Raw genomic sequence first — 15,916 nt, 5'->3', positions numbered from 1 at the left:
ACTTACCTCAAAGGTGACTGGTGGGATAAGGGAACGCCAGTGGGAAGACTCGGGACCCTCATGCAGCAAGGCCTTGACCTGTGGGCAGAAACGCACGGGGCCCTTCAGGCTGGGAGGGGAAGGGAAGGCAGTACAGGTTGGGACAGAGTCACAGGGGTACCTGGGCATTCTCCAAGCTAAGAGGGGGCCATAGAGAAGTCCAGGGAAGCTGCAGGGTCCCCCACATACCTTATCTTCAATAGAAGACAGGAGACTTGTCAGTTGGCTGAGCTTGGCCACCATGTTGATCGGATTGGCCTCACCAGGCACCTGGTACATGAGAGCAAATAAGGACGGCATGCTGAGTGCCAGCCGCTGAGAGGCGTCAGGCTGAGCGCTTTCCATGCTTCATCTTGGTTCATCTCCCTAACAACCCCACAAGTAGGATTATTGTCCCCCTTTGAAGACAAGGAAATCAGAGATATGTACAACCGTCTCAAAATTATGATGACCAAAAAATGCATCTTCCTTTCTTCTTCCCTCTAAACCTGCTTCTTCCCTGGTGCTTCTCAGTTGCTTAAACAAAACCGAGGCCTGTCCTCGATTATAACCTTTCCACCCTCCTACGTGTACTGCATCGGTGCTCCTGGCTCGACTTCCGAAACACGGCCGTCCCCGGCTCGAAACCCCCTGGTCCAGCTGCTTCCCACCACTGAGAGGAAATGATCCAAACTCTTAAAGACTCTGTATGATCCACCCCTCAGCCCCAGCCACGCTCATCCTCACTTCTGATCTGCCCTTGGCCTTGAGCTACACTTTCTGAGGAATCCCTAGAAACATGGAGGTCACCTGAGAAGGCCACTTCCTTGTCATTCAGGTCTCAGAGCCACAGAGAGGTCTTTCCTGATCACACGAGCTAAAATCATCTCTACTAGATCACCCTGCTTCGTTTCATACCAATCACCACGATTGTTTATTTGCTCTTTGTGTATCTCCCCTGCTAGAATGTAAACACTGTGAGAATTGGGACCGTGAGAAGTGTGTCCGGTGCTGTGACATTGGTGCTTGGCCGGTGAAGATGCTCGGTAAAGTTGTTCAATGCATGCCTGAGGCCCAGAGAGCTGAAGTTACCTGTCAGAAGTCACACAGCTAGTAACGGCACAGCAGGTCAGGAAACCATGTCTGCTTGGCACCAAGTCCACGGTCTCAAGCATTTATTCACAGAACAAATACTTACAAAGCACCTATTCTGTGCCAGACACGTTCCCAAGGTGCTGGAGATGTAGAGTTAAAAGGGCACCATCCCCGCCCTCCACTAGGACAAGAACACCAGACTTGACAATCTTGAACACCAAGCAGAGTGGAATGAGGGTTGTCACCGATGAGGAGATGTCCCTTTACCCCACCCCTTCCTGAATAAGTCAGCCAGGTTACACAGGCTTTTTTTTTTTTTTTAATAAGTATTATTATTATTTAAAGATTTATTTTTATTTATTTATTTTGGCTGCACCGGGGTCTTAGTTGCCACACGCAGGATCTTCGTTGCCGCCTGCACACTCTTAGTTGCGGCACGTGGCGTCTAGTTCCCTGACCAGGGATGGAACTCAGGCCCCCTGCATTGGGAGCGCGGAGTCTTACCCACTGGACCCCCAGGGAAGTCCCTACAGAGGCTTTTGACCTCAGTTTCCCAGCAGCCGCTTTAGCTCTCTCCTTCTGCCGTCACCAATCACCGTCACTTCTGACCATCAGCAGTACTGCCGCTACGGCCACCTCCAGCACAGCCATCACCGCCATCATCGTGGCAGTTACTCTCTGTCACAACTTTCTCTAATTCTTCTTGGTTTGGCCCTTGCTCCTCGACAAAGCTCTCAATCAGTCTTCAGTTATTATTGGTCAGCAGGAGGGCTCAAAAGAGTGGAGCTGAGATGCAGGTAAGAATGGAGCAGGACAGCAGGTGGGAGACTACAGGATCCCTTGTTTTAGGGGTGTTTTTCTCATAAAGAGTTGAAAAGATGGCAGATTCAAACCCCCTCATCCTCCTTCAGACACTGGAGATCGCCTGCTTACTACCCGGCCCATCACCTGGTGGTAGGATGGTGTCTTCCCCACTCTCTCTTCGAATCTATGTCTTTTGGGGCAGGTTTGGTAAAGACGTACAAAGTATAAATGAAGCTACCAACCAAGTGGGAGTTAGTTCTTGGAACAAAAGGTATTAGAAGAACGCTGGAGCTTAGCCTCTACTGCCTCGTTAGGCAGAATACATATGACCATGTGATGGGTTCGTATGCTATGCGCAGCGTGTTTAAGATGTATTGACTCTTCTAGTCCTTGGTTTGCAGATGGGGAAACTGAGTCAGAGTGGTGAGTCACTTGTTCAAGGTCACAAAGCTGGTATTGACCTGAGATTTGAATGTAGATCTCGCCCTGTGGGTCTCAGCTGGTACAGATTTTGCCCTCTGGGGTCATTTGACAATGTCTGGAACATTTTGGGTTGTGAAAATTGGGGGATTCTAATGGCATCTAGTGGGTAGAGGCCAGCATGTGTTAACATCGTACAATGCACAGAACAGTCCCACACAGCAAAAGAAGATCCGGCCCCAAATGTCACTAGCGTTGAGGTTGTGGGCGAATTGGTCTGAGGGCCACCTGTGGGTTTGTAGAAGCTGACCTGGTTACTGCACTTAGCTTTTCAGTTCAACTTCGGAGGATGTGGGCTCCAAGGTTAACGACTCTCTGTTCTTACATAGGGCAGACCCAGGGCTCTCCCCAAACTTCGGACCAGCAGTCATTTTGATAATGTTGCATTTTGCACCTCCCAGCAGTTCTCAAATAAATGTCGCGCAGGGGTCCCCATCTTATCTTGCCTACCTAACGGAAAGGGCCTAGTGTTGGTAAGAGGCTACCATGGCCAGATGTCTCACCCAAGCAATTTCATTTACTCCCTCATATACCCCTGCAGTGGCAGATATGACAATGCCCATTTCTCAGATAAGGCAACTAAGGACGGGGCAGGCGGGAGGGAGGTGAGTTAGATACTGAACTTGGGTGTTTTTGATCCAGAGGCCAGGGTTCTTTCCTCTACCTCAGGCAGCCTCGGAACTCCCTCTTCCATTTGTGAATTTCTGGAGGCATCAAGACGTTGTCTGCTTTTCTTGACAAGTCAGGGTCTCAGACTGGAGGGTGGCAGCCAGAACCCTTCCTCTAAATCCTGACGCCACCTCCCATCCCATCGCTACTCTGTCCTGCCACCGAATGCAAACACTTTGGCCTCTGCACGCAGGGCATCATGCTGGGGCGTGGCTGTTACCAGCTTTTCTCTCTGGAAGCTTCTCCCTCGTCCAATCCTACTTCAAAGACTTGGGTGTGTGGTCTTGTATTCAAACGATTTAAATTTTAGTGTCTGGTAGGGTCTCTGTTTTGTCTAGATTTGCTTTTACTTTCCCGGAAATTAACCCAGCATTCACTTCAAGGAAAGCAAAATTACGTTGTTGTTGTTGTTTTTTTTTATCCTGATGAATTTTAAGTTGTACAAATAGAACACAAATTTTCTCAGTAAAAAAAAAAAACTCCGAAAAACCATTTGGGCAAACCTGAAGTCTCCCCTGACCCAGGCCCCTCTGGCCCAATTCCACGTGAACAGAGTAGCCCTTCGGGTATAAACACTTCTGGTGCGATTTCCACGCGTAGACTTACATCCTAGTTTATATATTGTTCTACCGTTTGCTTTTTTCATTCAGCGGTATGCCTTGGAGTCAGTGCATCCACCTTAGAACAGAATTCTGCATCATACTTTAACCCTTTCTCTCTCTGTTTGTGTTTCCAGCGTTTCTGTTTTTAGAGACAAAGCTGTGATAAACATTTCTGTCAACATCTCTATGCAAACACGTAGACCCTACGGCAGCTGCCTGCAGGTGGAATGGCTTACTTGAAGGACTCCGGGCATTAAACATTTTCATGCAGACGGTTAAAGTGCCTTTTAGGAAAGCCATTTCCACTCTCAGCTGTGAGTCCCTGACCCTCATGTTAGAGCCAAGTCCTGGCTTCACCAATCAAATTTTCCTGTCTGAGAGGCAAGAAGAGGTCTCCCTGCTTTGCAGGTCATTTTCCAGTTACTCATGAGGTGTTCACTAACATCTTTTCCAGGGCATCCCAGCTATTCCCAGTCCCTCTTCAGTAAAACGGGCTTTTAAAATCCTCTTCCCACTTAAAAAATTTGGTTGCTTTTACTTAATTGTGCTTGGAAGGGTTTGCTTTTTAAACATTTTTAAACTCTTGTCCCTTGCAAGTGCTTTCTCTGGAAGTCCTATCTGTGCTTGTTTTTACCTTTGCCGAGGACACCTTCTGTGACACAGACAACTTGGCCTTGGCCCCCTGCCAGGCTGTGAGCACGCATATGTGTGTGCATGTGCGTGTGCGTGCGTGCGTGTGTGTGTGTGTGTGTGTGTGTGTGTGTGTGTCTGGCGGGGGGCCTGCCTTCACCTGCTCTTCCTGGGGCATGAGGAGGGATCAAGCATTTAGGCACCTCATGTTTTTTTCAGTTTCTGATGAGAAATGGTGGGAAAAGGTCCTGCCTTGCCTCCTTATTCAGCACTAATAAGGAGTTCTGCTGGCGGTTGCGTAATTTGAAATCTTTATTCCTCAAATCAAAATCCAGCGGGGGCGGGGGGTCAGGGTGCTGAGGCTCCCCAGCCCCCTTATACTCTGGGGGTCCAACAAAGGCGGTGCTTCCTTCTGAGCCCTCGGGACATTGGTTACCTCTTCTCCCCATGCCCCATCCGACCCCCCACCCCTGCCCCACTGGTTTTATCAATCTCATCTGTCCAATCCCAAAGTCTTTACCTGAGGCCGTGGACGCAGGCTGGGGGAGAGCTGCTGGTCAAACAGTCTCTGCAGAGATTCCAGGGTAGGGAGGGTCCGGGTGACTTCGCTGGGGGTAGGGGACAGGGTGAAGGTCAAGGATTAGTGAGGACCCAGTGAGGCATCACACACACAGGCTCCAGCTGGAGATGCTGCGTGGTCACACCCACTCTGGCAAAGGCAGGGATCCTCCCCAGAAGGACAAGCCCGGGCAAAGATCCAGGCCTGCCGGTACTGGTCCATCTCCTGAGAACCCCCCACCCCTTCCGTCCTGACCAGGACCAAACTGGAGCCGTGATGCGTAAACCTGATTCACCTTTGTTTAGCCACACTCAACTACGAAGCCTGTAGAAAATCTGAATCTAGCATCACAAAACTACTTAGAAATAATTTAGTCGTCCATGGTTCCCAAACTTTAGCGTTTGTAAGAAGCACACCCTCATCGAGTGTTAAAAACTCAAATGTCTGGGCCCCAACCTGACTTGGTCTGGAATCTGCATTTTAATTTGGTGCTTCGCGTGCGGGCAGTCTGTGCTTTCTGGTTCACATCTCCTCTGAGCAGCTAAGGTGGATGCCCAGAGAGATCTGTCATTGTCTAGTACGCTGACAATTCCAGTACCAGGGCTTTATTGATCCTTCATTCCCTTCTCATCTTTTTCTATTTTCCCATTGTTTTGGGCAGGGTGGGCAGACAATTTTGAGTTCTATTTTTCATCTATTATTTCATCAAAAACTTCATGTTTTTACACATTCAACATTCCTAGTGGTTTCAAAATATTCTATCAATTAAAGGTACCAAAATCAATTGCTAGATATTTGGGTTATTTTGAGATCTTGGTGATTATAAATAAAGGCTGCTGTGAACAGCTTTGTTCATATAGCTCTTCTTTACTTATTTTCAATTACAGTCTTAAGATAACCAGAGATTATGGCTCTTGATCAATATCATCATTAAGCCTTTGAGTGACGGTGGCCTTGGCCACTGTTCCAGCCTGCTCAGCCTTTGTGCTATCTGAATTCTGTTATTCTCCTCTCTCTCTCTTTTAGTGGGCATAACAGTGCATTTTAATACTGATGAATTGATTTGCATATCTTTAATGTCTAAGCATTTTTCTATCTGGTTGGTTTCTATTGTATTTCTCTTCCTATAAACTGTTCATGTCCATTGTTGGTCTTCTGTTGGGAATTTTGCTGGTATTTTTATACATTGGTATAAACTCCTACTTATTGCTTTGCTTTTTATTTAATCTAGATGTTGTAAGTTTTTTTTTCCCCCCATTCTGTTGTTTTCACCCTAAGTAGGCTGGATTTCATTATAAAGTGCTTTATAGTTTTTTATTGCTCTATTTTTCACCTTTTCCTTGGAAATTTTTTTGCTTACCTTAGTTAAAAATTTATCAGCATTTACTCGTGAGCAATTAGTAGCTCACTTTAAATTGGTTTCTCACTCTTTTAAAAGTTATGTTATAAACAGGGTTTTGGGGGGTTGTTGTTATATCTTTTTAGTTCCTTACTTTATCTGGAATTAAAAAAAATATGTGGTGGAAATAAGTTCACCTTTTTCCATGTTGCTATTCATTTTCACTCAACTGCACTTACTCTTTTTTCCACAGTTCTTTTGGGCTAGATCATTGCACAAGCTCATCTTAAATATGATAGGATTTATTTTCAGAATTCATATCATTCATTCAGCGAAAACTCTGGAGTGCCTCATATGTACTAGGCAATGTCATGTTCATAGATTGACACATCTCACCATTGCAAGGATGGTGTTGTAGCCTACTGGCTTTGACTGGCCATCCTTGGGACGCCTCTGGGGGCCAAGGATGGGGTGGGGGGAGGTAACTGGCCTGGGGAGGGGGAGGGAAGCGCCAGGCAGACAGGGTTCTCAGTTTCTTTCCCACCTCCGACTGCGCTACTCTGTTAACATAGTGGTATTCTGTTTAAACTGTCATTTCGTAAAAGAATTCTAGGCCAAAAAAAAAAAAAAGAAAGAAATTCTAAAGCACTAATTCAGAACATGCTTTACCATCAAATAGATCTCCCTCATTGTTCTCCTTTTTAAAACTGTTATTTTAAAAACACAAGTACATATCACAAACTGAATCTTTAGGATTTTTCTAAGAATAATGCTGTTATCTCTGTATTTCTAACCTTGGTAAAATTTTGAGAAATCTGGCTCTCAGACGTGTCTGGAGGGGTTGGTTAGGGTCAGAATGACCAAAGACACATAGGGACTTGAGTTGGAAGACTTAAGAACTGGTCTTATCATACAGAAAGGATTTGTCCCGGGAAGTTAGCATCAGCAGGGTCCCTGGGAAGCTTGTCTCAGCTTCAGGTCACCAGCTCAAGGGAAGACGGGGAGCAAAGACAGGGAGGGCTGCAGTCCTCAGGCAGGTCAGACCCCAGACACAGCCCAGAAGGGGCCTAGGCCCCCTGAAGGAGCCCTCCCAGAAGGAGAGGCTCCTCCCACCTTGGTCTCAGAGAGATGGTTAATTTCCCCAAGATTCCCATTCGGTTTCCAGCTAGCACATCCAGTGTCTCCCAACCAGGAACTCCAGACTCAGAAGGAACATTCTGATACTTTGTTGTTTTCTTAATTTTTTCTTCTCTGATTTTTTGCTTCTTTTTCTCTTTGCTTTAGCAAAAATTTCTCATACAGTATTAAATAATCAGGTGATGACGGACATCTCTTTTTCTTTTATTAAAATGTTTAATGGGATGATTTTAATGTTTCCCTGTTAAGTGTAATTGGTTTTACATTGACACATATTGTATTATTAAGGAGGGATACTTCTGGTCCTTTTTAAAAAATGATTTTTAAAAATTAGAAACGACTTTTATCAGGTCTATTAGTACATCTATGCAAATGATTCCCTTATCTCTAATCTCCTGCTAAATTATAGTGTTTTCTTTATATTGACTCACGCTTACAGTGATTTCTTGGATAAAACCTACATTTTTCATATCACTTAAATTATATTTGCTAGAATATTACTGAAATATTATACATTTATATTAATAAATGAAACTGGATATAGTTTATTTCAGGCTATTATCTTGATTAGGTTTTCAGATTTGAATTATACTTTTCTTGAATATTGAATTAGGTGATTTTTGTCATTCCCGAATAATTTATAAATCATGGTTATTATTCCTTGAAAGTTCAAAGAGGGTATACATGGTAATTTTTACATTTCATATTTCACATAAAATATTTGTTTCATTTAATTATAATTTGAAGGTTTGTAGCCACGTAATGGTACACTGTACTCTTTATTGATTTGGAAATCTTTAATGCAAATTATTAAATCTCCTACATTTCTAATTTTTAAAATTTCCTTAATTGACTTTTTCTTAATTTATTTCTGTTTTTAACTATCTTCCCCCTGCTCTTTTCCTTTCCAGTTGTTGTTATTGTTCATTCGCTTAACAGAGATTTCTTAAAGACTCTGTTTTGTTCACTGCTGTATCTCTAGCCCCTGGAGCAGTGCGAGGGTCGTAGTTGGCACACATTCAATCTTTGTTCACGAATATTGAATACATTACTGTTTCCAGTACTTTGCGTGACCATGGAAATATCAAGGCAATCGGGGTATGACCCATGATGCCTTCAGGAGACTGAGAGCCTGGATTAAGTCTGTATGCTTGACTTATTGTTCTACGCCTCCCTTTCCATAACAGAGCATTTAAAGCTATGGCTTTTCCTCCAAGTAGTGCTTTGGCTGCATCATCTAGAGTTCTGATATACAGAGGCTTGATTACCCCACGTTTCCAAACCTATCCCACATAGGCTATTGTTGTGTCAAGTGTCTTCTTTAATTCAGCGGTGATTGGAGATGATCAAGAAAGGCCAGATGGCTGGGTAGTTGTGGCTAGTTTGTTACTTATTTCTATTTTCATCATACTGTGTTCTGGGAACACAGAAAGAACACTTTTGTTTTGGGTGTATTCATATCCAGCTGCTCAGTAGGCTGCTGGGTTCTTATTTTTAGGATTACCAGCACTCTAAAATTTCTGGAAAAAGATTCTTGGAAACGTTTTGAAGTGAAGCCTTGTGATTAGTACATTTTCACCAATTTTTTAAATCTGCAAAGACTCCTTTGGCTCTTGAATGATATCTAGGTTGAGTTAATCCCAAGGAGAAGTCAGTAGTCTTCTCCTTGGAGATACTGCTTCAGAATTTTTATATCATCAAGGAGTATGAATAATAGTAAGTATTGTAATTTGTAAAACTAATGGTGCTGTTCCTAGTTATTTACTTTCCGAGCGCATTTTCCCTTGTGGTTTAGAAGATTATAAGAAGAGGTTTTGGTGCTGCTGTTTGGTAGTTCTGTCATTGGGTCTTTATGAGGCTTCTCAATACCTGGATTTAGCTCCTTTATAAACCTGGAAACATTTTTTTTCTTTTATATATTTAGTCATCAATTACACATCATTTTTTCCCCACTTCTTGGAGAGCCCACCCTACCAGCTATAAGTTGAATCTCTATGCCCTCTTTCCAAAGACTATTGATTTTTAATCACACATTCTTGGCATATGCTTATTTAGTCCTCTCATGTTTTTTTTCTTTTTTTTCTTTCTTTTTTTTGCGGTACGCGGGCCTCTCACTGTTGTGGCCTCTCCCGTTGCGGAGCACAGGCTCCAGACGCGCAGGCTCAGCGGCCATGGCTCACGGGCCCAGCCCTTCCGTGGCATGTGGGATCCTCCCGGACCGGGGCACGAACCCTCGTCCCCTGTATCGGCAGGCAGACTCTCAACCCCTGCGCCACCAGGGAAGCCCTCTCATGTTTTTTATATATACTTCCCTGACACTCTGCTCTGTTTTGTGATTTGATTTTCAAGTTTGATTTGAAAACTATGGGTTCATTTTATGGCCTCCAATGAAGCAGTTATAATGATGGTATTTTTGTTTTGGTTGGTTGGTTTCTTTATCAAAATCCTTACCCTGCTCTCACTTAATTGATACAATAACCTCTCCGACACTTAGACATTTTATTTTAAATTTCTACTTACAATCCTCCTCATTTCTCCACTTCATGGGATATCAAGTATTTCCAGACTCTGGAGACTTAATTCTTTATTCTCTTTCTCTGGAAAAGTTTCTGTCTGGTTCTAGATAATCTAACTTAGGGTTACAAATCTTCCTCGAACCTTTGTGCTGCGGAAGTTCCTTCTTTCAGACACAGGTACTGACATTGTAATGACATTTTTGCAGAGGAGGCTCTTGCACTGTTTCTCACTCAGTTCTCTGTGACTTTCCCATCCTCACCCCGGCGTTTGTGTTGGGCCAAGTGGTCTGAGTGGAGAAAACTGGCCACCATTGGCACCATCCTCAGCACCCCGTTCCAGTTCCTTCTCCTCCACCCCACCTCTCAACGTCTACCCTGGGCCCCCTTTCCCCTCCATCTGCACTCCCCCCTGTGGTGACCTTACCCCACTCATCTCCCAGCTTCAAGTGCCAACGCATGCTGATGACTCCCAGACATATACCCTTACCCCTGACGTTTCCTGGGCTCTAACTTCTAGAACTAAATCCTTGGTTGGTGGCTCAACTCCCAGGATGTCTAATAGCTCCTCAAGCCAATGGTAGCTCAGAGAAAGATGCCCCTCCTCCACCCCCTCCTCTTTGACTTTCCCCATCTAAGTAACTGGCATCATCCACCACTCAGCTGCTCGCACCAAAAACCCAAGGGTCACCCTCGATTCGTCTTCCCCCCACCCTACATCCATCTGCCAGCTCCACCATCCACACACGCCCCGGGTCACACCAGCTCTCAGCACCCACATGCTCCCAAGCCTTGGGTCATCGAGCTAATATCTATCAGCTCTTCCTGTGTGCCAGGCACTGTCGAAACCCAGGACTCAGCAGGATGCAAAGCAGATACAAATCCCTGCCTCCTCTTGCTTCCCTTCTCGTGGGCCACCATCAGGTCACAAATATAGTAGCTCCCAACTGCCTGCTGCTTTGGGTCTGCCTCCTAAGACCCAGTCTCCACCGCCCTGACTCAGATTATGGCACAATCCTGAAAATCTCTACCAGGCCTTGGGAGTCCTGTGTGATGTGGCTCCTGCTAGCGTTGCCAGGTAGAACACAGGACACCCAGTTAAATTAGAGTTTCAGATAAACAATGGATAATCTACTAGTGCAAGTATATCCCAATATTGCACGGTATATACTTATGCTAAAAAAGTATTTGCTGTTCATCTAAAGTTCAGACTTAACCGGCCATCCTGTGTTTTTATTTGCTAACTATGACCACCCTACACCTGACTCTTCCCAACCTCCACTCCTAACATTTTCCTTCACTCTTTATGCTCCAGCCTCACAGACTTTTTGTTCCTCGAGGCTGGCCTCATTCCCACCTCAGGACCTTTGTACTTGACATCCCGCTGCCAATAGCTGGATGGCTAGCTCCCTCTTGTCACTGAGGTCCCAGCTCTGCGACTGCCTCAGAGAGGTCTCCTTGACCCCCAAAGGACACTAGCACCCTCCCACCCAACATCTCTCTAGCACTTTTCCCTATTTTGTCATGATGTTTACTAAAATTATCTTGTTTATTTACAGACTTAATCTGCCACTATACTTCCTTACTAAGACATCAGCTCCAACAAGGTCTAAAGAGCAGGGACTTTGTGCACTGTGTTTATTGCTGCATCCCACCTCCCAGAATAGAGCTCAGGGCGGGCTCTCCATACATATTTGTTAAGTGAGTGAATGAATGAATGAAGAGCTGTTCCAATCAAAGCAGTTTGAAATCTACTAGTTTATAGTTAGTTTCATGGAACAACATCTGCAGGGTTTGCAGGGGGATGGAAAACATAATTTTTTCCTAAGATTTTCTAAAAGTCCATCCCTAACCGCGTCTTCAAGCCTGACTATCACTTTGCCTATGAAGTGAAGACAAACAAATGTTGGGGGGCATTTAGAACATCACACGGTCTCTCTACTTCTAACTCGAAGTTAACTGTTCAGTAACTAAAGGCCTGTGGAAAACTAGAGAACTAGCTATGTTGAGGAAGCTGCTGTCACCATAAGGATGAGGTGACCCAGATTCTAGGAAAGTCCAGGTAGCAAAGCAGTGTTGGGGAAATGTGCTGAGTGTACTGGGTGAAACTTGTGGAGAGACTTAAAGCTAGATCTCCTCTGGACAAGGAAGCAGCAAAGAACAGGATTTCCACTGGAGCAGAAATAAAAGCTCGCTACCAGTCATGATGAAATTGTGTTTCTTGAAAAGGAAGTGCCGTGTGTGTGTGTTTTTCCCATTGATGAATGATTTATAACAACAGCATCACATGGAGCAATAACTCTCTGTGGAAATCTTTAAAAATGATGGCTCTGGGTCCAACTGGCTGAAACTGCGTCAGTCGAAAGCCAATTCCTTGAAAGTAAACCTGACTGGCCAATTTGATGAGGGCTCAATTTGTCAAAGAAATTATTCGTTAACTTTACCAAATGTACGGATTGTGCTTTTTAAGAGCCTTTAGAAGGAAAGTTCAATTTGATTACTGCTGATGAAAGATTCTTGTTTGCATAGAAACTAAGCTAAGATAGATATGGCGCCAGAGAAACTGACAAAAGAATTTTGAAACTGCTGTGTATGTAATAAGACACAGAACAGTATAGGCTGATAAAACCTCACCCACATGAAATGCTATTTTTCCAACCAAAATGTTGACCTTTCATTTGCCATGGGATTGTTTGGGGTCCCTGTGATTTCTTTCAGATGCTTTTAAATGTGATTTTCTATTTTTTCAAGCATTTAAAAAATTCTTTTGTCAATTCTTCAGAGAGTGTATCAGCTTTAAGTTTGCACTTTTAACAATTAAAATGTAATTAAACTTAATTTTAATGGTAATGAAATTAAAGCACATAATGAAATTAAAACACTAAAAGAAACTGGAATTTTTACCAATTGGTCCTTCAGTGAATTCAATAGCAGAACACTCAAGTTTTGGTGAATTGGCTCACTTTAAAAACCTGCCGTCACTGGCAATCTTGAGCCATCACCACCCACGTAGAAAACAGGCTGATTTTAATTGATCTCCTCTTGGTGCCCTGACGTGCTTATCAAATGTGCCGGCTGCAGCAAGAAAGACGAATGGCAGCAAAAGCCGTAGCCTCTGGATCCTTAGCAAGTGTGGAAGGGCTGGCGGTGTACTCCCGCCCACCCCTTCCCATAGCAACTGGCCTCGAATTAACTTTCGTTTAAAAAAAAAAAGCCAACAACCACCAAGTTCAAATGCCATGAAAACAAAACCTCCAACAACCAGATTTCTAAGCCCCCACCAACAGCCCAATTACCCGGAGCTGGACACTGGGGCTAAGAGCAGGGGTCACCCTAATGAGCTAGTTCTCTCACCCACTGTCCCCCCTCTCCCATCCTCACGGCAGCCATTACCCATAGAGCTCCTTGCAGAGGAGCGCGGTCAGTTTCTTGAGATGAGGCAGACTGCAGGAGCCCGACTTCACAAAATCAGAGTCCAGGGTGAGCTGAGTGCTTAAATAATCTTGGATAGCTTTCAGATGCTCTTCTGGAAGCCTGAAAAAAAAAAAAAAGGAGAGATAACAGCATGCTTCTTCGGTTCCTAAACGATAGACACCAGCAGTAACAGGCAGAAGAAGAAATCTGAATTCTCAGAGTCTCTAGCTGAGACACCGGCCCCAGGAGAATATTTGCACACCTGGACAGGCTCCCTGGGTCTTACTGAAGGGGTGGAGATCAGGTCAGACAAGAGTAAAGGGCCCCAAGGGAGGCTGCCTCCAAACCCACCCACTGCTTTGATTGGAACAGCTCTTCAATCCATTCATTCATTCATTCACTCGCTTAACAAATATGTATGGAGAGCCTGCCCTGAGCTCTATTCTGGGAGGTGGGATGCAGCAATAAACACAGGGCACAAAGTCCCTGCTCTTTAGACCTTGTTGGAGCTGATGTCTTAGTAAGGAAGTATAGCGGTAGATTAAGTCTGTAAATAAACAAGATAATTTTAGTAAACATCATGGCAAAATAAAATAGGGAAAAGTGCTAGAGAGACGTTGGGTGGGAGGGTGCTAGTGTCCTTTGGGGGTCAAGGAGACCTCTCTGAGGCAGTCGCAGAGCTGGGACCTCAGTGACAAGAGGGAGCTAGCCATCCAGCTATTGGCAGCGGGATGTCAAGTACAAAGGTCCTGAGGTGGGAATGAGGCCAGCCTCGAGGAACAAAAAGTCTGTGAGGCTGGAGCATAAAGAGTGAAGGAAAGTGTTAGGAGTGGAGGTTGGGAATAATGAACATTAATATATAATAATGAACATTATAGGTGGAAGGGAGTGATACTGGCTGGGGATGGGAAATGTTTATCCTTTGAAAAGGAGACAGAACAGCTTTGAAAATGTACAGAGGACTTGTTTTCCTGCTTCATCAATTCCTAAAGATCGGATGTGAGGGCTGAGGGATGCTCTAGTCCAGAGATGGCAAATGGCTACAGCTCACAGGCCAACTCCAAGTTCACAGCCAAGGGCCACCTGGAACTCTGTGTCAGGGAGGTTCCCAGTCATCCGAGGCCCCGAGGGGAAGTCTCTGTGCTGAGTGATGGGGCTGGGGGTATGGTATTGGCAGCCTAGGTGCCGGGCCTTCGCACCCCCAGCCCTTGCTCCTGGTCTGGTCCAGTCCCTCTCAATTACGGATGAAGCACATGGGCCCGAGGCAGGACCTGTCCTCGCCTCGCACAGGATGGCCCAGCAGAGGCAGAGCCCGGGCCGCGTCGCGCCAGGGCTGCCGCCGAGGTCTGATCGCACCTCTACATTCTATCACCCAGCAGCATTTCTTCCTGGATAACTTTTGAGCTTTTGTTCCTATAATAATGAACATTATAATTACAGCAAGTATGTCCTGAGCGTAACATACCAGTCACTCTGCTTAGCCCTTTATGCTCTTTTTTCCCCTCGAATCCACAAATCAACGTTATGAGCCAGATATTACTATTATTCCTATTTTACAAACAAGGAAACGGAGGCTCAAGGATGTTGATTTACGTGTGTGAAGAAATTCATACAAGCCTCAAATAGCTTTGCTCCAGCCTTGCAACAAGTTGAAGCTAGAGGTCACAGGGTATTTTCTTCTCTAGGATCCTTGAAAGAATGAAAGGCTGTTGCTCCTGAACAGCAACAGCTGTTCAATGAAAGACCGAAAAGACATAGATTAGCCATTTTGACTTATTTAGCCTGAGAAGTCAGCAACTATTTACGTACCAGTTGTCATAATATTTAAGTTTAATCTATACTTATTCTGAGTCTTGACACCATAAAAAAATCCAGTTTCTGCCTCAGTCTGTTTTGCTGAAAAGGAAAAATCTCTCCTACAGCATGAAGATATGTACTTTAACAATTCTCGTGCCTATTGGCTTTAACTTTGAGACCATCAGTACTTGCTTTAGGAAGCGATATTTGTTAAAATGTTTGTTGTAGAAAAGTGTTGACATAAAGACGTTAAACTCTGTTTATCAGAGAAGGTTGATGTTACTCGGCAGTCTTTTCTTAACTATGACCTAACTGATTAGATCTAATTAACTCGCACAAGAGACTGTGCAGGTTGTCTTATAATTAAGAATAATCTAAAGGCAGTCCTCTGTGTACAAAGCTATTTTACAAGCAACACAGATTAACCTGCAAACACAAGGCAGAAGCTTAGTTTTTCATGACCCAGAAGAGAACTGAGGGCAGGCACTATGGTCCCTCCAATGCGCTCCACCCACACACCTCCATCTCCAAGCAGAAGCTTTAGGCAAGTTCCATTGCCATTTGTTAGCTGAGAAGCCACACCAGCTTCCCCTCAGCTGCCCCCGCCCCCTCTCAGGAGGCTGCGTGGAGGCTTGGCTGGACACCTTGTCCTGCCCCACTGGGCCCTGAGTCCCTAGAGAAGACCTGTCCCTAGAGAGGAGGGACTGACAAGGAGATGTAGCCAACAGACCGCGTGGGAGAGTCAGGAGGTGATGGGCGGCAGTGGCACCATTGAACATCCTTGCCTATTTCCTCAAGGACTGCCCTGCATTTAACACCTAAACCTGGAAAGAAATAGAATCTCAAGGAAACTAAACAA

The 15,916-nt window shown here is 44.7% G+C and overlaps 1 protein-coding gene across 1 annotated transcript in view; it reads right to left on the bottom strand.

Moving 5' to 3' along the window:
- Nucleotides 1-15,916, bottom strand: part of INPP5D (inositol polyphosphate-5-phosphatase D) — a 131,171-nt gene that overhangs the window by 47,992 nt on the left and 67,263 nt on the right. Inside the window, exons 5-8 of the mRNA XM_004262575.3 lie at nucleotides 13,240-13,380; nucleotides 4,819-4,906; nucleotides 229-309; nucleotides 7-78 (exon numbers count right to left, since the gene is read on the bottom strand). Coding sequence (XP_004262623.1) covers nucleotides 7-78; nucleotides 229-309; nucleotides 4,819-4,906; nucleotides 13,240-13,380 — 382 coding nt within the window. The remainder of the gene's footprint in view (nucleotides 1-6; nucleotides 79-228; nucleotides 310-4,818; nucleotides 4,907-13,239; nucleotides 13,381-15,916) is intronic.

Source organism: Orcinus orca, chromosome 7 (genome assembly GCF_937001465.1).
Source record: "Orcinus orca chromosome 7, mOrcOrc1.1, whole genome shotgun sequence".
NCBI lineage: Eukaryota > Metazoa > Chordata > Mammalia > Artiodactyla > Delphinidae > Orcinus > Orcinus orca.
The sequence above is the reverse complement of the archived record's forward strand: the minus strand, read 5'-3'. Positions and strand labels throughout refer to the sequence as shown.